At 38.9% G+C, this 20,333-nt stretch overlaps 2 protein-coding genes across 7 annotated transcripts in view; both read left to right on the forward strand.

Moving 5' to 3' along the window:
- The window catches only part of sh3kbp1 (SH3-domain kinase binding protein 1), a 115,941-nt gene extending 111,217 nt beyond the window's left edge, over nt 1-4,724 (forward strand). For all 4 annotated transcript variants that reach the window (XM_007252320.4, XM_007252321.4, XM_007252319.4 and 1 more), the window contains 4 exons: nt 976-1,125; nt 2,522-2,748; nt 3,030-3,093; nt 3,902-4,724. In XM_007252320.4, coding sequence (XP_007252382.1) covers nt 976-1,125; nt 2,522-2,748; nt 3,030-3,093; nt 3,902-3,940 — 480 coding nt within the window. In that variant the 3' untranslated portion in view covers nt 3,941-4,724. The remainder of the gene's footprint in view (nt 1-975; nt 1,126-2,521; nt 2,749-3,029; nt 3,094-3,901) is intronic.
- Nucleotides 4,725-8,357: 3,633 nt separating this feature from the next.
- The window catches only part of map3k15 (mitogen-activated protein kinase kinase kinase 15), a 40,853-nt gene continuing 28,877 nt past the window's right edge, over nt 8,358-20,333 (forward strand). Inside the window, exons 1-4 of one of the 3 annotated variants that reach the window (XM_007252326.4) lie at nt 8,358-9,732; nt 12,311-12,450; nt 14,888-14,911; nt 17,467-17,544. In XM_007252326.4, the coding sequence (XP_007252388.3) occupies nt 9,402-9,732; nt 12,311-12,450; nt 14,888-14,911; nt 17,467-17,544 (573 nt within the window). In that variant the 5' untranslated portion in view covers nt 8,358-9,401. The remainder of the gene's footprint in view (nt 9,733-12,310; nt 12,451-14,887; nt 14,912-17,466; nt 17,545-20,333) is intronic. The other 2 variants (XM_007252328.4, XM_049462812.1) reach the window with 2 other exon arrangements.

Here is a 20,333-nt window from a genome sequence, read left to right on the forward strand (position 1 = left end):
TGTTACTCAGAATCTGCCCACCACCATTCCCCCAGTTCCATTTCAACACTCAGAGTTGCCAGGTACAGACAGCAGCACGCAAACAGTGTTCTACAGTCATGGAAAAGGGCGAGCTGGCTATTTTTGATATTGCTGAACAGGTCATCACTGAGCTTCAGTACGGTTGCTTACCATAGCTGGGTAATTTATTTCCACCAGTAGCGTAGTAGAAATGGGCATTTAAGACATGTAAACGTATAAAATGTACTGGTTAGCTACAGTAAATAAGACTTGTCACCACTTGCCACTATGTGTCAATCTGGCAACCTATGTAAACAATCCAATCCACGGTTTAAAGAAATCCAACGTTTAGAAATTAGAAACTCCTGTAGCCGTTTCACCCACTCACTTTCATTTATTATTGGTTGTTCCTTTAATTCCATTTAGCCATTAGTATGGTTTTATGTATTAAATTAGTTGTATTTATTTTTATATTACATATTCCCAAGCCCCTCTTTATCTCTGTTCTGATTGGCTGCTCTGTTTTGAGCAGATTTTACACTGGTAGAGAAATCACATCAGAAACGCTACACAACACTATACAATTTTGTGTGATTTGAGGCAAATACGTGACTGTACATCCATACGTTTTGCACAGTGCTAATTGTACATAAGCTTCCATTACTTGTTAGCCACATTAGCCAAAAAACAAGTAAACTTTTCACACCAAACCTAATTGACTACATTTTAAATAAGGTGGAAATGATACTAATTAGATTTTTCTCCAAACTGTTCATTTCCTCTGCATTAATGTTCATTGGCACATGTGCTCACACACAGTAGATGTAATCAGCTGTCGAAGTGTTTCAGAGCGGCAGCGGAATGTTGGCCTGGTAAGATCTAAAGCGTCTGCTGTGTCTGCAGGACGAGATCACCCTGTTCTGCCTGTCTGTGGGTTATCTGTGACCGTTTGCTCTGTATGTCTCTCCCTGTCAGTCCTCTCTCTCCAGTCCTGACCTCCTGGACTCCCCCTCTCCAGAGGAAGAACGGAGAGAGAGGGAGAAGGGAAAGGAGGAGCAGGACTCATTCACTCCCAAATCTCTAGACAACTCCAGGAAGATGCCCAAGGCAGTGCCTGTTATAACAGTAAGCCCCTTCCCCTTCCAGCACCCACTCCCTCTACCCTTTGTTGTGTTCTCCTTTCATTTCCTTTTTGCATGTACAACCCTCATCCTACCACAAGGGGACACCCTAGACCTCCCTCACTCACACACACAGAGACTGAGGCCCACTGGAGGAACATATACTGATGGTTATGCCAGCAGGAGACACTTTACTAATGTTTCTTTCATGTGCTGATCAAATGCTCCTGTTTCTGACATGAACTGAAAAAAATGGAGGATATTATTGGTGTGCCTATGATATGCTTACAAAACCCATATAATACACTAATCTAGCCTATGCAAGATACTAGCCAGGTCTGTTTAATATGTAGCCAAGCCAATCTGGCACACTAGCAAAAACTAGTAGCCTAAAATATTTAATGCTAACCAAGCCTGATTGATATGCCAGCCTAGTCTATGGAACATACTAGCAGTATCTATTTGATATGCTGGCCAAGCCTTTATTATACACTAGTTAAATTTGGTTCATTATTTACAAACTATATAATATGGTAACCAAGTGGTAAAAGTGAACAGTATTTTAACCAGTTGCGCAAGGACCAAGGCTTTAATAACTGTGACTCCATACACACAGTGTGGACTGCTTTAGGCAATAAAAAGTTTATATCTTCCAGACTATGATTAATTAAAATTTGGTTGTCTGTAAAACCGTGTAATTGCTTGGTAATACTACTAAATTATCATTGTGCTATTGATATTTTATGGACTTAAAATGACAATCACAGTAATTTCTGGGATGATATATTGTCCACAATTTTTTTTATTGTGACAAGCCTGGCCAAATCTATTTAATATATTAACCAAGCCCAAATCTATTTGTTGTGCTTGCTAATCCTATGTGATGTGACAACCCTGTTTTGACTAGCCTACATGATATAATAGCCAAAAAAAACTATGATACACATCTTAAATGCAGTAGCAAAGCCTTTTATATACAAAAAAAGATAATGTATGCTACTTATATCCATGTTGTATTGTGAGAAACCACTAATGTTCACTATTACCTTGATAATTTGACCTCTTCTATTCTAATGCATTTAGGTGTCTTGCATTTGGGCTTTGTTAATGTGTCCCCTGAAGTAAAATGTTCACAATATATTTAGCAGTTAGAGGAGTTGGAAATTGTCTATAGCCCAATTAATGTCAACTAAATGTAAAAAAACATTTTCAGAAAAAAACATTCCTGACTCTTTATCTTGAAATATGTGGATAGGGTAAAGGTCATTAATTACAACTTGATAGTATGTACATCTTGTATTTACGATACATCTGACAGCACATGAGAGCAACATGAGTACAAGTGTAGCTGTTTACAGACAACCTGATATTCTAATATCTGTGGACATGTTCATCTGCAGGTCCCTGAGAAGAGCTCTCTGCCTCCCAAGCCCTCTGCCCTCCCTTCGTCTTCCAGCCCCAGTGGGGCTCCCTTACACCCTGCCCAGGCTGGCAGCGCTGCCCTGAGGCCTCACTCCCCCTCCATGGACACCAAGGGGAAGGGCGAACAGGGTCCTACGCTGGATGAACTAAAAACCCAACTCCGAGAGCTGCGGGCCACCGTGGAGCTGATGAAGAGCCAGCACAAGTAGGAATGGAGATGCTTAGAAGGGTGGAAAGGAGGGCTGGGGAGGTTCATTTAAGATAATACATGGTGCCTCAAGAGTGTGGGCTGCACTATTTATTTTATTCATTGTTTATTAATTAGAGAGTCACTCTTATGCTGTTTATTTTGTTTCTTTCACATTTTATTAGTTCAAATTCTTTATTTTAAGTTTAGACCAGTATTGCTGCAATGCATCCCTGCCAAGCCAAAACTCCAGCTATGATTGTTTTCTAAGATTCTATTTGTTTTTACTTCTTTCCCAGACAAGAGATGAAACAGCTGGTGAGTGAGTTGGACGAGGAGAAGAGGATTCGCTTATCTCTGCAGGTGACTGTAAAACATTTCATCATCACTGGGATTTTTATTTTGATATGCATATAAATTATGCTGAAAACAAAGACCCTGCGTTCACCTCGTTAAAGCCGTAGTTCAGTTTGTCTTTGATTTTTTTCCTTATTATAAATGTAGTCCATTAGTCTAGACATATTTGAGAGACAGGTTTGTAATGAAAATACCAGTTAGCATTGTACAAACTGTTTCTAACCATATTAAGATATAATCCTAAGCAGATTTGCTTCCATACTTTCAGTCATACAGACTGTAATGTAACTAAAATAAAAAGTAGTAGCCATCTTAAGGCTTGAAAAAATATACTATGTAAATTTGCACACACACATTGATACAGTGAGCACACAAACCCCTAGCAGTGGGCAGCCATTGCTACAGCAACAGGGGAGCAGTGAGGGCTAAGGGCCTAACTGTGGAATGTTGTCTGGGTATCAAACCCACAACCCGGTCATATATAACCTAATGCTTCAAATATCCCACAGAAGATTAAAGACCTTGCCTGAGGACCCAGGACTGCAGACATGGGTATCAAACCCACAACCTTGTTATTGATGACCCAATGCTCGACCCACTGTGCCACTTTATGCTAATTAAAGCATATATGTTACTCAGGCAGCGAGTTTGGGCAGTGCTAACCTAGGCACAAGTTTCCATCACAGACTTATAGCTCTAGTATAAAACCAAAGAAGCAAACCTTTGAAAGCATTTGGGGTTAGGGGACAATTGGGCAAGCCATACAGTATTGGAGATATGTTGGTAACTTTTCTTTCTTGTCTTTGTGTTTCAGGTGGAAGTAGAAAATATAAAGAAACTCTTGTCCAAATGAACCTACTGTGCGCTGGATGTACAATAACAACATTTTGCTGATGCTCGAAGCCGAACCCCAGCCAAATGAATCTGTGCCAAAAGAAAGAAATGAACAAAAATGAACACCCAAGAACAACAGCATAGAGAAAACAAACAACTGTTCCCCCTACATCTGCCTTCAGTCTTTTTGTTGGTCTGTTATTTTATTTAGTTTTATTTTCTTTCTTCTTTTTTTTTTTAAAGCTTTTTATGTAATGCATGGACTGAGTGCACAGACACAGTGCCTGGGCGTTGGTCTCACAGTGGGTACCGTGAGCCAGGACTTCTGGGCCATGATGACGGGCTGGTCCACAGAACTATTTTACATCGGGGAGTAAACAGTCGCCCTGACATGCTTTGGTGGTACTGCTTTCCATTGAGTAACTCAGTGCATACTCGGCATTGAAGGAGAAACTGGTGTTTGACATCAGTACGGCTCACCTTAAGTTCTTTTCTCTTTTCGCCTCACCTTTGTGGCCTTTTGTTTTCATTTTCATTATTCTTGTGGGCGTGTCTACTTGCAGGTCTCTTGCAGTTAGAGAGGCAACCCCACACCGAGGCCTTCTTTATTTGGAATATTCAAAACTTGTGTCTTTTCTTTCTGTCTTCTGCGTCAGTGACGACAATGAGAAAACTTGTGCTTTGTTTTCTTGATGCTGTTACTTCTTTTGAGAAAGTCTTCTATACATACTTTTATATTTTAATGTACTAAAAATGCATTTATGTGTGAAAATTTTATTAAAAAAAAGAATATACCAAAACGATCTTTATCTTATAGGTGCGTTTTATCCTTTGACTTGCTTATCCAATATTCTTTTTTTTATTTAAAAATAGCATGCCAAAAGTCATTGGACAGTAGTATTTATGTTGAAGTGATGAAGTGTTACTGCATGGGACTGCTTAGGAAAACCCACACCTGTTTAAGTTGTGAGCTGTTATCTTATGAGTAAGGCTGAAGACTGGCAGAGTGACATAAACTGTCAAAAAGGAATGCCATGTCATAGAAGGAATTACAGTGCAGTGACTGGTAATGATCATGACCTGCAGTATCTAGCAAGAATTGATCATGCAAACAGACAGGTGACTCTGGCAGAAAACACATCTACATTAATTGCAGGAGACCTTACACACATATCCTACTGGTTAGTGCAGCGTTATTGAGCTTTTTTGGAACATGGCAAACGTTTTGGCCTGTCTGTATAAGTCAAAGCACACAATTGAATAAAGAAACACATAAAATGGTAAGAAAGTGAGAGGTAAAGACATGGAACGTAAGTCTTAGCAAACATTTCCTTCTGTGATTAAAGGACTGCTGGAGAATTTTAAACCTACTTTCTGAGAACAGTCCACCAACCAGAAATATACAGCCAGCAGTGTCCTGTAGGCACCTGCAGCAACAGATGTCCCTGACTTTACATCAACAAGGAGGACCAGCCAGGTAGGAGTATCTATAGTGGACACAGTGTTTAAAAACTCCAGCAGCACTGCTGTATCTGATGCCCTCATATCACTAATACAACACACACACAACCACCATGGCAGTGTCACTGCAGTACTGAGAATGGAGCACCAACCAAAAAATACTTGCTCTGTGATGTCCTGACCACTGAAGAACAGGGTGAAAGGAGGAGAAAAAAGTATGTAAAGAAACATATACAAGTCTACAGTCTGTAATGATAGAACTACAGTTCTGTTTTATGATAAGTGGAGTTAATAAGGTGGACAAGGCCTGTAGAAACTGAGAGTTGATTGAGTATAATAGAAGTCAATAGGATGGTACTTCAGCAGCTGCCCACTGACATTTTTTGCGTAACTGGGTTTTCTTTTCTTTAATTAAATACGAGGCAAAATGTAAAAATACTTATCTGTAGTAATTGACCATATGCTAAAGATGCAGCATGTACCGGTATACATTTGAAGGGGTAATATAAGATAGGAAAGGATATTTTTAGGCAAGTTTAATGTGTTGGTTTAGGTTCATTCAGAGTTCACACACTGGAGACTAATATATCACTCAGTCCCAACTCATAAATCAGAAAAACACACATCCAATGAACATCAAAACACAGCCTCCTGTGCACTCTTTCCCAGGTGTAAGACACACACGCTTAGGTGAACCCTTAACAGTTCATTGCACTTTATTGTATTGGCTCTGTTAATGTAGACTTGCTGCTGCCCACTGAGGCCTGCAGATGGCTATGTCTCCCTGCAGAGCCGAGCCAGAACAGCCTGAACCAGCCTGAATAAGGGGGGGATTCTGTGGAAACATGAGCTAAGCATATGAGTGATATAACAGGTCAGCCTTAGAGAGTTCTAGAGATAGATAATATGGGACATGAGCTGGTGGATGCCCCATGGCCAGAAGTTTTGTGAAATTATCTGTAGCTACTGATACTCCTGACTTTTGAAAAAATATCAAACGAATTTTAAACTTTCCAGCCCATTAACTACTGAATTCTAGGGATGTCTCAATCTGATCCAGTGGATCAGGATCAGGGCTGGTCCAGACATATTTTAATGGTTCGGTTATCAGCTATTTTAATTCTAATCTAAAATGCAGTGCTACAGGTGCTCTCTAGTGTGAGCACCTACAGTGACATATGGTGAGTACAAGTGTTTTAAATAGTACTAAATATTTTTTTTAACACCATGCCTAATACCAGGTATAGACTAAAGGGGTATAAAGCCCCCAGAGTAGTGAAACTGAGAATGCACACAGAATGCATCATAATTAAACTCTTACAGCAATGCTCCCAAATCTGGGATAGGGGATATAATAATTTAATATAAAAGCAGGATAAACTCTTCCATTCCAAGTAACAACAAATGAGCAGATGTCCTAATACTATAGCACACTGTATATGGAGAAGTGATGGCCAATTAAGAAATACTATTATTTAGATAATCAGCACAGGCCAATTATTTCATTACTGTATTTTCCAGACTATAAGACACACTTGAAATTCATAAGTTTTCCCAAAAAATTACCTCATGACCTCAAAAAGTGCACCTCATGTATGAATTCTATCAGTCAGGTAGGTGACATTTACCTCCCACTGGCGCTGCGTTTAGTGGCTATACAAATTTGGCTGCACCATTAAAAAAAAACATTATTGATCGATCACTAATATGGAGTAAAGTGAAAATAAGTGAACCTTCCACGTTCTGCATAACACAAGGTTACCTCAAAGTTGCGTCACTTCAGTTTCAACTTCAGATTTTTCTAGAAGGGTTTCTGTGCAAAATGACTAAACTGCATGGGACTTAGCATTTAATGTGTGAAGTATGTGAACCCTTTGGATTTCTGCATAAATTGGTCATTAAATGTGTTCTGATCTTCATTTCACAAGAGTAGACAAACACAGCCTGCTTAAACTAATACCACACAAAAACAATTATATGTTTGCTAGTCAGAATGCTAGAGTGAATGATGGTGGGCTATTCAACAAAAGTTCATACTTAACTTTACCCCAAATCCATTTTACACTGGATCTCTTCTTCAATTCACATATTTGAAGGCAAGATACCGTTTGTACTTTAACTAAATGGCGCTCTAGTTCAACATCAAATAGCTTACTATTTACTCCACTACATTGTGCAGAGTCTAAAATATACATTTGGGTTATGTGCATAAAAGCATAACTAATTAAAAAAGCACACCACACCTTTGGACATACAGCTCTGGAAAAAAATAGACCACTATAGTTTTTGAATCGGCTTTCTAATTTAGCTATTTATAGGTATATGTTTGAGTAAAACATTGTTGTTTTTATTCTTTAAAGTACAGACAACATTTTTTCCAAAATCCAAATAAACATTTTGTTATTTAGAGCATTTATTTGCAGTAAATGGGAAATGGCTGAAATAACAAAAAAGATGCAGAGCTTTCAAAACCTCAAATAATGCAAAGAGAACAAGTTCATATTCATGAACTTGTTTTAAGAGTTCAGAAGTCTGTATTTGGTGGAATAAATCTGGGTTTTAATCACAGTTTTCATGCATCTTGGCATGTTCTCCTCCACCAGTCTTACACACTGCTTTTGGATAAAATTATGCCACTCCTGGTGCAGTTTAAGCTGGGTTTGACAGCTTTTGATCATCAATCTTCTTCTTGATTACATTCTGGATTAAATAAAAAGAACTCTTCATTTTAAGTGGTCTCTTTCTTTCCAGAGGTGTAGCTACCCAGTTCAAGGTATAATGCCTTTAGTACTTTTTTACTCAAATGAAGGTCTACTTTTTTCTACTTTTACTGGAGTAATATTTTACCTTTAACTCATGTAAGTTACATGGTTTGTGTACTTTGCCACCACTGGTTAACCGCGTTAACAGTGTGTCAACAGTGTAAACTGTGCACTCTCCGGCCCTTTAGGTTAGCTAGTTAGTCACTGATGTTGTGAAACGAGGCAGGAGCAGACTGCTCTAACAGGAGGAGCCTGAGCTCGGGGATATCTGACAGGTATCGTGTGTCATATCGTTACCATCCATGCAGAGCTGCATCCCCACCGGAGCGTCTGCAGCCTGCCTGCGGCTCTAGAGAGGCAGTGAAGGGTTTCAGCTGATTTAACTGTTTGGACTCGCAGACTTCAGACAGGGACACGATGATGATGGGAGTTTGGTGAAGCTCTGGGAGCGGTTCTGGACTTGTGTACACCGACTGAAATAACTCTGCCTGGCTGCCAGAGCGCTTAAGAAAGCAGGCACTCTTATATTTAACAACTCTGGGATCTGTCTGTCCGTGCTGAGGACTGACTGAACAGCAGCAGCGGCGGCAGCGGCAGCAGCACCCAGAGGAGACGACGGCTTCCCCCGGCGTGATATTAACCTAGCTAGATTAAAAGAGCAGAAATGCGCTTAGCTTACTAGTGACTGGCACCAGTCATGTATTTGAGGAACTATTCGAGAGAATTCATGTCTTTCTTAAAGTTTTAACGCCTTTACTTCTACTTTTGGTATGATTATAACGTGAGTTAGTGTATAATAGGCTGCCGTACACTCTCACGAGTTGACGGTTAACCGTCAAAAATATGCAAATTAGCTAGTTAAAACATTAGCCTGCTAGCTAGTTAACTAGTTAGTTTAGCGAGTTAGCTAACTAGCTAACTCAAATTGTGCTAGCATAATAATAATATAAACAGGTCCACAACTCCACATGAGCTGAAGCTTAATTTAGTTAACTAGATAACTAAAACCTAGCCAAGTTAACGCTAACGTTATGTTAGTTAACGTTAAATAGCTCGCTAAACTAGCTAGCTAGTTAAGCTAACTAACGTTAGCTAACCTCAGTGATGAGCCTTGCCCCAATTAACGTTAAGCTCCAGCCGCTGGACGGGAACGGCCGCCGCCTGTCCGCTCCAGTCAACGTTACTCCTCGCCTGTCCACCAACAAAACAAGCTAAAAACAGTCCAAAAGAAGAGCAGCAAAACTCAACTTCACCCTAATGGAGGTCCTGACGAACCAGCCCGCCGGCGAGAGTGGAGGTCTAGGCGGCGGGGGCGGTGGAGGAGACCACGCCGCCGGCATGTCCATGACAGCCGCAGAGAGAGCCGCGGAGGTGAGCAGCCCCAGCCCCCTGAGCAAGCAGCGCTCCCTCCGGGCCGTCTACGTGCTCAACGACGGGCTGAAGGCGGTGGCGGCGAACAGCCCCGAGTCCGGAGCCCTGCAGTGTCTCCAGAGAGCCTGCGACGCAGAGAGCGCCATCCTCACCACCGTCACCTTTGGCCGGCTGGACTTCGGAGAAACCTCCGTGCTGGACACCTTCTACGACGCAGGTGGGTGTAGGTAACGTTACTGTAGGGGGCTGGGGTCCAAATCCTGGGTCAACTCCCCAAAACAAACAAACAAAAAAGAGTTCCCACAGTTTATCTCGAGTTCCCACCACTTAAGAAATGTGTGAAATCAGTCTAAAAAGTGTGAAAGAGAAATTATCCACGTGTTCACCCACCAGAACGAGGCATGTGTCACAATAACTGTTATTTTTATTTATTTGACGATTATTGTAAAAAAAAAAAAAAATCAAGATCACAGTTCAGGATTCGAGTTTTATTATTTGCCATTTGTGTATAAACAAACAGTCCTCTCAGAGTCACTATACAAATCTCTTTTAACTGCATAAAAATTATAAATGCCTAAATAAACAAACTTTTCCCAAACAATATTGACATAGCAGCCTATCACACCCTTGATAAGTAAATAGGACTTCAATGTGCAATATTGAGGCCATGTATGATAAGTAGTTAGGTTAGATAACCTAATTATAATGACAGACCTACTTTAAACCCTTGTTTTTAGAAAAAAAGTAAGTAATTTTAAGACTTAATATTAAGTTACACTATATAACTACTAATTATTTGCTCTAAAGTGTTAAGGTTGCACCAAATTTCCAGCAACCAAAATTATTTGGCCAAATATTTGTTTGTTTGGTTTCGGTTTCGGCTAATTAAAGTTAGTTATTTTAACATGCAATGCTTCAATTAACATGAACAAAAATGAATCTCTAGGACTTTTTTTCTTGAATACCTTGTGGTGGTGGGTGAACAGGCATGTCCTGACCTGCGTTTCTCTCCTGCAGAGTTTTCTGCAGAATGGCACTCCTGTAAGGACTTGAAATCACTGCCTCTGGGGGTTGAGTGGGCTTTGTGTGAACAGGGTTTCGACATTCAACCACAAGCACATGCGAAATACAATGAGTAATGGTGTGCAACTCTTATGGTTTAAGCAGCCATGGTGTACAGTTCAGACAGTGCTTACTTAGAAATTAAGTGAAACTGAAAGACCTTTGACTAATTCATTTCAGGAATTCAATGTTACTTAAGTTCTCTTCTGTAATTTGATCATAAACAGGTGGCAGTGCAGTAGCTTTCACCCTGAACAAAATATTATCACCTGTCTGAGACATTTTAAGCTCACTGTGTCATTAATAAAGCAACTTTAGGGAGAATATTACCACCTGCATCCACAAGTCAATTGTCCTACTGTTAAAAGCAGCCCTAAGATGTTGCCAGATGTGCGCCTTCAGGACATGGTTTTAAAGTAATTAGGCAGTTTTGCTTAAACAGCAAGCAGGTGAATAATTGGAAACATGACTGTTGGAGATTTCTAATGCTGTAAGGCAGGAAATTGTGGTCATTTGATCTGTCCCGTAGGATAAGACAGGTGAAGTGCATTTTGGCGGTCTGTTTCGATTTTAAATTGTAGGGCAGTTATTTAAAGGTACATCTTCTTACATTAATTTCAGTGGCTTCAATTTTTCCATTTCATGTGTGAAATTCCAAGACAATATCTCAGTATTCTACAGTATATACAGTTCTCTTTCAAACAATTCATGGATAATGTTAGAAATATATAAAACGCTAAAGTGTTATTGAATTTTGTCTTTGGATTTTAATCAGAAAATGTATATAATTTTTTCCTCTAGCACTTTGTGATTTCAACTATTGAAAATTTTGGAATGTGTCTAGGAAAATCATCCTGCTGTAGAAGCATCAGCTTTTCATCCATAAACCCTGGCTTTTTACAGCTTGCTTCCAGAATTTGCTGGTAATTAATTTAATTTAAGTCTTGCCTTTTCCAGAGAAATGTTGCACGTGTCACTGACACAAGCCTAAAGCAGCAACGATCCACCCCAGTGGTTGGGTGGTGTTTATTATATACACATTATATACCTCTGCTCTTTACAGCCAGAATGTTGTATTTAAACTTCATCAGTCCACAGCATTTTCCATAATGCATTGGGCAAGGTTTTGTTTGTGCATTTTCTGCTGCACAGTAAAATAGTGCACCACAAATTCAGAGTCTAATAAATCTTCCTTTAAAGTTTTTTCAAGTTAACCTATCATCAGTTCTCAGTTTTTGCATGCTTGAAAGTATAAATTATGATATAATATTTTTGCTGTCTCACCCTAAATTCCAAGCGGAGGCATGCTGATAAAGGGCACAATTCTATGAGCAAACATTCAGCCAGCTGTAATTGATATAACCCCTCGTATCATTTACCACATGAACTCACCAAGCTGGGCTAAAAATGTCATCTGTTCCCCATCATGGAACTTGATGCATGACATGGCACTTGTGAGCCAGACAACATGACATTCTGTTTTACAGTGTCCCCCTGTTCTGAGGCCCACTTATGTTACAAGAAATGCTAAGTTCATGTTGGTGAGCTTGAAGAGTTTTCATGCAACTACAGAAAATTATTTTAAATTTAATTAATGGCTTATACAACTGAAAAATGTATCTAATAATAATAATAAATACAACCTGGAGTTCCTCTTTTGTTGCAGTATTTATGAGAATAGAGGAAAAGCGTCATACACTGCTCACCGCCAGCTTTTTTTTTTTTTTTTTCAGACATTGCCGTTGTGGACATGAGTGATGTGTTCAGACAGCCTTCCCTCTTTTACCATCTGGGGGTGCGTGAGAGTTTCGACATGGCCAACAATGTCATCCTTTACCATGACACAGACCCTGACACCGCTCAGTCACTGAAGGTAAGGCTGCTGTATATACATGAACACACACACACACACACACACACAGACTGTATTCAGAATTGACCCTTACACTGAGTTGCCAGTTTATTACTTTATAGGTATACAGTTACAGACTGTGGCCTGTATATTATTTGAATGGTAGAGAAATATCAGCTGAGCAGCACTACCAGTCGAGTAGAAAGTGTGGGACATAGTGGTACACAACTAATCAGTCGTTTTCAACCAACATTGGTGCAGGAATGCAGCAATACCACACAAGTTGTAGTCAAATTCACTATTGATAATAGGTAAAATAATGACGGCTGATTCTGCAACCCCTGAAGTATGCAGTTTGATGTTTACTTGTTATTGAAACCTTCATATACGTAAGAAATTTAAAAAAACATTTGAATCATAGCAGCAAATAAATCATTTCTAGGTCAAGATACAGTGGTGTAAGGGTGTCCCTTTACTTTTTGTCTTCATTGCCAGTCTACTCACATGTACATATTAGTCCTTTCCTGTGAAAACTTGGCTCCTCCCCAAGAGACAAGATAATGACACAGCATTGTGCATGCAAGAGGGCACCAGTACAAGACAAAAAGTTCAGATGAATGCCACTGTTCAATTACTTTTAAATACAATCTTTGATGCATCAAGTTCTCCACCAATATGTTAAAACAATACACATTCGGAAGTTTGTAGCAGGGTAGTCACAATGCTCTCAAGGACAATAGCCAGCATCCATAGGGTTTGTTGTATGTTTGTTGCAACTCCAACAGTCAGGCTCAGCAGGGTTGGGATGTGTTAGCTGCGATGCTAACAGCCGGCCTTGACAGGGTAAGAGCTGCAATGATAAGACACAATATCCGTTCTTGGAAGGTTTGGGGAGTGTTGGCTGTTATGCTACAGCTAACCTTAGCAGGGCTAGATCCGTGATGCTAACAGACACAGCAGCCAGGCTTGGCAATGTTGGAGCAGGTTAGTCACAATAATAAACAGAGAAACTGAACTCTGCAAAGTTGGATTGGGTGAAAAGAAGGAAGGGTTCATGGATGAATATAAAGCATTTGTTTTGGTTTAAGGTGTTTTTGTGCAACATCTTATCTAATGCCACAGTTATCACATACAAAAGCTCAGATTACATAAAGCACCTAAGGAAAACACATCAGTGCATGTGCCAACTGCTTTCTGTAGGTTTTCTACAGAACTTAATGTGTGCTAGCTTAATCTACCTTTCTGTCTTTTCTCCTTTCTCTGCCTTCCTCTTTCCTCATTTCAAATAAAAAAAAGCCTTCTACATAGCTTTTGTGACTTCATGATGTTTCATAAAATACTGCCACAGCAGCAATAGTTTTACAGGAGGGTGCCGCCCCCCGAAAAACTAACGTAGCAGAGACCTGCCCCTTTTTTGATTTGCAGAAATTATTGATTTATTACTCCACGTGGTGTTGCTAATCAAATGAACAGAGTAAACCTGTGAAGACGATTTGTTTGCAAATAAATATATAATTGCTGGTATTTATTTTATTTATGGACATATTTTATCCTCTTCAATAACAGACGTTTTGAAGTGTCTTGCAATATGTCAGGTATCACAGTATTGTGATTTTGTTGTTATCGTGGTTTTAGGGTTTTGGAATAGGCAACTTCTTTTGACTTTGCTGGATTTTTGTTGAAGCAAATGCACAACAGTGTTTGAGTCTGTTATATTATTGCATATTTCATTTAAGCAAAGACATATACAGTTTTTCATTCTACAGTCCCTAGTAAATATCCTTGCTTCCTCAAATGTCCTTGCTTAAATGCATTCTGGGATTCCACCTTTCCGAAATCATAAAACTCTAAAATAGGTTGATTGATTGTGCAGTGACTGTTGTGCTGCAGCCAGTAATGGTATATATGCAGAGTGTTTCTGTGTGGTACTTGTACCTCATAAATTGGCTGGAGCTTATTGGGGCTGCAAGATACAGTATGTACATATTAAACTGGCACCTCTGTGTATGTGTCACTGAAACCCCATGTTTATTGAGAGATCATGGGGTTATGCTGAACATTTATTGTCACTTCATAGATAATTTATTGCCATCCTAGCTTCTTAGCAAAAGAACCACTCCATGTCTTTTGTGCCTGCCAGCTATTTCCAGCCCAGAGAGGTGTTGTCTGCTCTGGGCTTGTGACCATAGATCTGCCTGGCCCTAAACAGCATGTGCTGTATCGAACTGCAGGCATGCTGGCCCCAGCCACAAACAGCTGCGTACTGCCAAGTTGCCAAAGGGATGTAGAGAAGGAATGTGCTATGAATGACTGGGATGCCATGGCACATGTTCTTAGACCTCGGTCCAGAATAGAATAGAGAAAGATAACATTTGTTTTCTTTGCTGTACTTTAGTCCAGTAATTAATTGTGATATTCAAAATAAATGACTTTTTTTTCTTTTTTTCTGTTTCTCAAGGACATGGTGGCACAGAAAAACACAGTAAGTATCAAATCAGAGTGGGTGTTTCTTCGTATAGTGTTTTTTTTCTGTGACGTTAAACTCACTGAGGTGGAGTCATTGTAGCTGAGAATAGTTTCCTTAACCTCCTGCAATTTTACTAATGCTATTCCACAGATTGAAGGCCCTTTCACACCAAAAGTTGCAGATCAGATCAGATTTTTTCGGAAGAAAGATTGCATGTCAAGTTCAAGAGAAAACACGTATATCAATGTTGTCTTTTACTTTGAGTCTAAAACTGACGGACTGTGGTGATGCGTGATGTGATTTTTAAATAAAGGCTGTTTGATTGTCAGCATTTTCAGATGTGTTCAGACTGACCAGGGAGATCCCCTGTTTAAATTGCAGAGCCTGAGCCTCTGAGAGCCATGCTCTTTCTGGTTGGGTAGGTGGCGCTCTCTTCCCATCACTTCTATTGTGGTGCTGGTCAACACAGGCATCTATTAGCTGTTGTATCAGAGCTGGGGAGCTGCACTTTCCTTCAAGTGATGCAGCATCAGTGTCAGTTGGATTAAGGCCAGTGGCTGGCTTCACATGTGTCTGAGGAGGTATATGCTAGCCTTCACCCTCCTAGTGTTGGGGATATTACTAGTAATGGGTAATTCCAAATGAATGGGTGTACAAATTGACATTCCAAACAGGGGAGAAAATTGAAAAAAAATTCAAACAAAAAAATCAAATTGAGCAATTTCTGCTAAACTCTGATTAGCAGCAGAGCTTAATTTTAATTTTAATTGTCTGCAGCATGAATACCTGAGAAGAACAGATCATCCTCTGTGAAACAGAACTCAAAAGCTTATATGACAGGTAGCGACAGGCTGACTTTAAAAGTGCTGAGGTTAAAGAAAATATATGGCAGTGCAGAGCTAAAACACCCTATATGGAGTAATGCTTAGACTGTCAAGAACTTACATATCATCAATACATCTGAATAATTGTAAGCAAGACAATGTGTAAATCAAAGTTTAGGAAAACTGTCATAGTATACAAATAACTTAAAGATAAGATGACTTTTATGCAAATATGACAGTGGGATTAGCAACAAAGTACAATGCTGCTATCTAGTGATCAGTGTTTAAATACAACACCAAATGAACAACTATCTGCCATAAAAACTGTCTGTTGTTCATCTGTGTGAAAGGGCTTTGAGTCTATCTTGTTTTTGCCAATCAATAGCAAGCAAGTAAGCTCTAAAAGTTCTGTATTTTTCCACAAGCATTGATGGCTGATAATTGAGACTTTTTATTTCACTGGCATTTAATTCATCCACAGCCAGAAATATTAGAAGTATAATAGTGTTTAGTATCAAGGCTTTCAGCTTCTGATGCCTTCTTTTTATACTTTATGCTTTCTCCTTGTCAGATATTATCACGACTGATTCACTAGATATAAAAAATACAGTTTAGCACTGGCCTAGAAGCATGCTAATAGTCTGTAATGCCAGACTGAATCCACAGAGTTAAACTGTGATAAGTGAAATCTGTAAAATATGAGAGTCAGGACAGTGCTTTTCCAGGCTACTGTCATGCCTTTTGTCATGGGCGGTGAAGAAGGAATCCTTCTGTGGGCTGAGCTGTGCGGCTATTTCTGGAGCTTTCTTTCCACTCACACATTAATGTAGTTTGTGTGTGACCAGATAACATGTGCTTCTTTTCATCTTCTCCCCATTATGTGTCAGAACATGTAAATTGAAATCAAGAGCCTGGAGGAAGGCCAGAGGTGTTGATTTGGTATGCCTGTTGGAAATTTGCTGGGTGTCCAGATGCTTTGGTCAGTTAGGAGGTGTTAGCCGTGATGAAGGCGAAGCTGACTGGCTGATACTGAAGGCCCGATCGCTTAGCGCATATCTTTAAATAGACCTTTCAGAGAACTTCTTCAGCTGCCCTCTGCACTTGACTTTGGGACAACAGCAAAGTTTACCAGTTTGCACAAGAACCCTAACTGATGCAGTCACTGGTAGCACAGGTTATGTCAATGGTTCAGTACTTGTATACATGTGTATAGGTAACAACGTGTCATAAATTGTCAGTAACAACATAAGCATGTTGATTATATACTTCTTAGACCTTAGTTTAGACCTGGTCACTGTATAAGATTTTATCCATATGCATTTACACATGGTGGGTAAATGCATCTACAGTTAGTCAGACTGAAATCTAATTTGCTGTTTGGCATAGAATGCCAATTCATTAGTTGCATGGCAATGATTACTGATGTTTCAGTCATAGTGGGAGAAATTTTGATTGTCAGATGATCTGAGTGATTAAATTTGTCTCTGTTGTATATGTATCTTGGGTGTGTTTACACTTTTGGAAACATAACCTCATGGTTTAAGTAAAATGTGCATTTTCTTCAGTGCTAAGCAATGTCTTTAAGCTTACATTACTTTTTTTATTAGTTGTAAAGGGTTTCCTCATGCATATCTGTCATTTCTCCTGCAACGTTTTCTGCTCTGTCTATTTCTCTGTGCATGTCTTTAACTTCATTTCTTTAGCCTTCACACTTTCTCTCTCTTTCCTCTGCGTTACCTGGAGTAGGCTGCAAGGCCGGTTACGATAGGCTTTCCCTGGGTGCAGTTGCCTCCAGAGTACAGAGGTTCCGGTCTGAGGAATAAAGTAGGTAGCACCACTCTGTGGTGCATGCTGGTGAGCTCCTTCATTGGCTAAGCTTCACAGCAGGGATTGGCATTGAGGAATGGTTCTTAACATCAAGGATAACAGTAAATGGAAGGTAGATGGCATAAACTGGCATTAGTTTATGTACTTTAATAATCATTTCCCTCATACCAGTATGTACATTTGCATTTTTTTCTGCAACAGACTTGCCTATATGGACTTTGGTTTCTGCCACTGTTTTATAATTGATTCTTCACTAGTTATGGCATAATTGGAGCTTCAGTTTTGAGTGTTTGAGTCGCTCCCTATTCCTTGGTTGGAATCTTGTTTTGTGCAACAAAAAATAACTGCCCGCAGTTTAATTTTCAGACCGCATCAAGCTAAAATTGAAAATTAAAAAATTAGTTTAACTTTAATCATACATTTTTTTCCATTTAGTATAATGAAGAAGAAATGGGTTTTCATCCACATGATTCATTATCAAGTTTTTCATTTTAGCCATTCACAAATAGAATTTCAAAAAAAAAATAAAAGGTAAATCTTCTCTCAATTTTCAGATTTGTCCATTTTTTCATCCTGAAACACAAATTTGATGGTATAAATCCAACTTGCAAAAATGTAGAAATCAGAAAATAAAAAAATATATATTTTTTTGTCTTTATTTTTCCTGAAATTCCGATTGTGAGGGGCAGAAATGAAAAAAAAAAACATTGGGAAAAATGGACAAAAACGTATTTCTTGTACACTAAACTACATCAAAAAAAATGAAATGATAAATCCAATTTTCTATTTTTGCATTTAATTGCCTCAAACAATCAGTAAACGTTACACCGACCCGCCAGTGTTGCAGAGATGATCATTGAGTGAACAAGATTTCCTATATGGGTTCCTTACACGATATTAGCTCACTTCAATCACTGGTTACTTTTGATATTTATGCTGTTACATTGTTACAAACTCAACAATCTGTGTGCAGTTACATACAAATTCAATGGTAGAACCAGAGTCAAAATCACAATTTTTATTTGGGGGTGAGACATCAATAACAAAACCTTACTACAACACATTCATGTATTAATTTAAGGTGAATGTTAAGATCACTGTTGGATCAAGTGTATCCTTTGATATTTTCAAACTAAGTAAGTTATTTTGTTATCATAAATGGATGTGGAGATTGCCGACTAATATTAGATATTAATATGCTCGTCGCTCTCATATCAAGGTCACATTAATCCTGTTTCTATGAATTTAATTATAAACACATGGCCATTTGATGCCACTTCACTTCCCACATTAGAGGCGATGATGTGGTAGAGCACGGAGATCTGCCTGCTGCTGTGGAATTCTGGGATAGTGCATAGTGCTAATTGGCAGCAGGATGTGCTTTAACAGGAGTGCCTGCCAGGAGCACAGTGTGACCCCATGGGACAACCCCTAAAGAAACACTAACCCTACCTATCTCACTTGTCCTCAGATTACCTTCAGGGTAGAGAAGGATATTTGAGTTTGGTGTGATATTTAACATGGCGGACTGATTATTGCAGTGGTTTCTAAACACAGATTTAACACTAACCTGTAGATGTGTTTTCCTGCTTTAACACCTACTTTAAGTCAGGCCTGACTTGTTAATGTTAATCTTTAGCTGGATAAGGTACAGTATGTTAGAGCAGGAGAGACTTCAACATATTGCAGCAGGTTATTTTAACAAGCAGGAATTACTTAATTCAGCAGATAAAGCCTGAAGGCCTGAGCATAATGAACAGCAATGAAGGACACTCCTCTTGGACAGTCTTCAAATTTAGGCTTTACAGCCATCAGTTTTAGATTTGAATTATAGGGTACGATCTCTAAATAAAGGAATATGACACTGAACATTTAAACTTGGATAATGGTGAATAAAGGCTAAGGTTAGAATTGTTAGTAATCTTAGTATAATATTTCTTAAAAAAGAAAAATAAGCATCTGTAAAGTGATACTATTGTGAAGGTCTGTATAGAAATGTAATCTGGAGACTAAATGGTGATTACAAAAGGTTAATGATGGGTGCTTCCACACTTCTCAAACTCCAGAACAATTCTAAACACAGTTGTAGACTGTGAAATGTGAAATTTAAATGTACATTGTTTTCAAATAAACACATATTTGAATATTAGGGTAATTTATGAACTCATTGCTATCCAGATTAATTATATGTTGTACCTCAGTTAGCACTAAAGGACATTCCTATTGGATACTTTTTGTATTTTGGCTTAAACTGTATTCTAACTTAGAATCCTACTCTGAAACCACCCTCAGTTTCATATTACGTTTTTACTGGAGACAATACATGAACACACACAGTGAGAAAGGTATTAACCACTGTTTAATAAATAGGATAATAAGTAAGTAAACAACACTATTAGTTATTTTAATTACACTGTCAATGATATTTTTCAGGCATGTCTGTACCACTTTCCTTAAAGCAGAGCTTTTCCCACCAGGCATTAGGGACCACAGACAGTCCTCGTACATTGTTTGAACTCTTTGTTTGTATTGGAATCAAGAAAAGATTTCATTTAGGGCCTTATCCAGAGCAATTTACAATATGCTTTGTTGTTTACTTTAAAAATATTCTTTGGTTAAATAAAAAAATACATCAAGCTCGATGCAGCTAAATACAAAAGTCAGTATACAAATGTAAGTATTCCTTTCATGCAAATTACAAATAAACCACTGAGAAACACTGTTCTGTTATCTTCCAGTTTAATTTAATGTGCCATGGTATCATTGTGGCATACAGGTAAAGTCTT

This window comes from Astyanax mexicanus, chromosome 1, assembly GCF_023375975.1.
Source record: "Astyanax mexicanus isolate ESR-SI-001 chromosome 1, AstMex3_surface, whole genome shotgun sequence".
NCBI lineage: Eukaryota > Metazoa > Chordata > Actinopteri > Characiformes > Acestrorhamphidae > Astyanax > Astyanax mexicanus.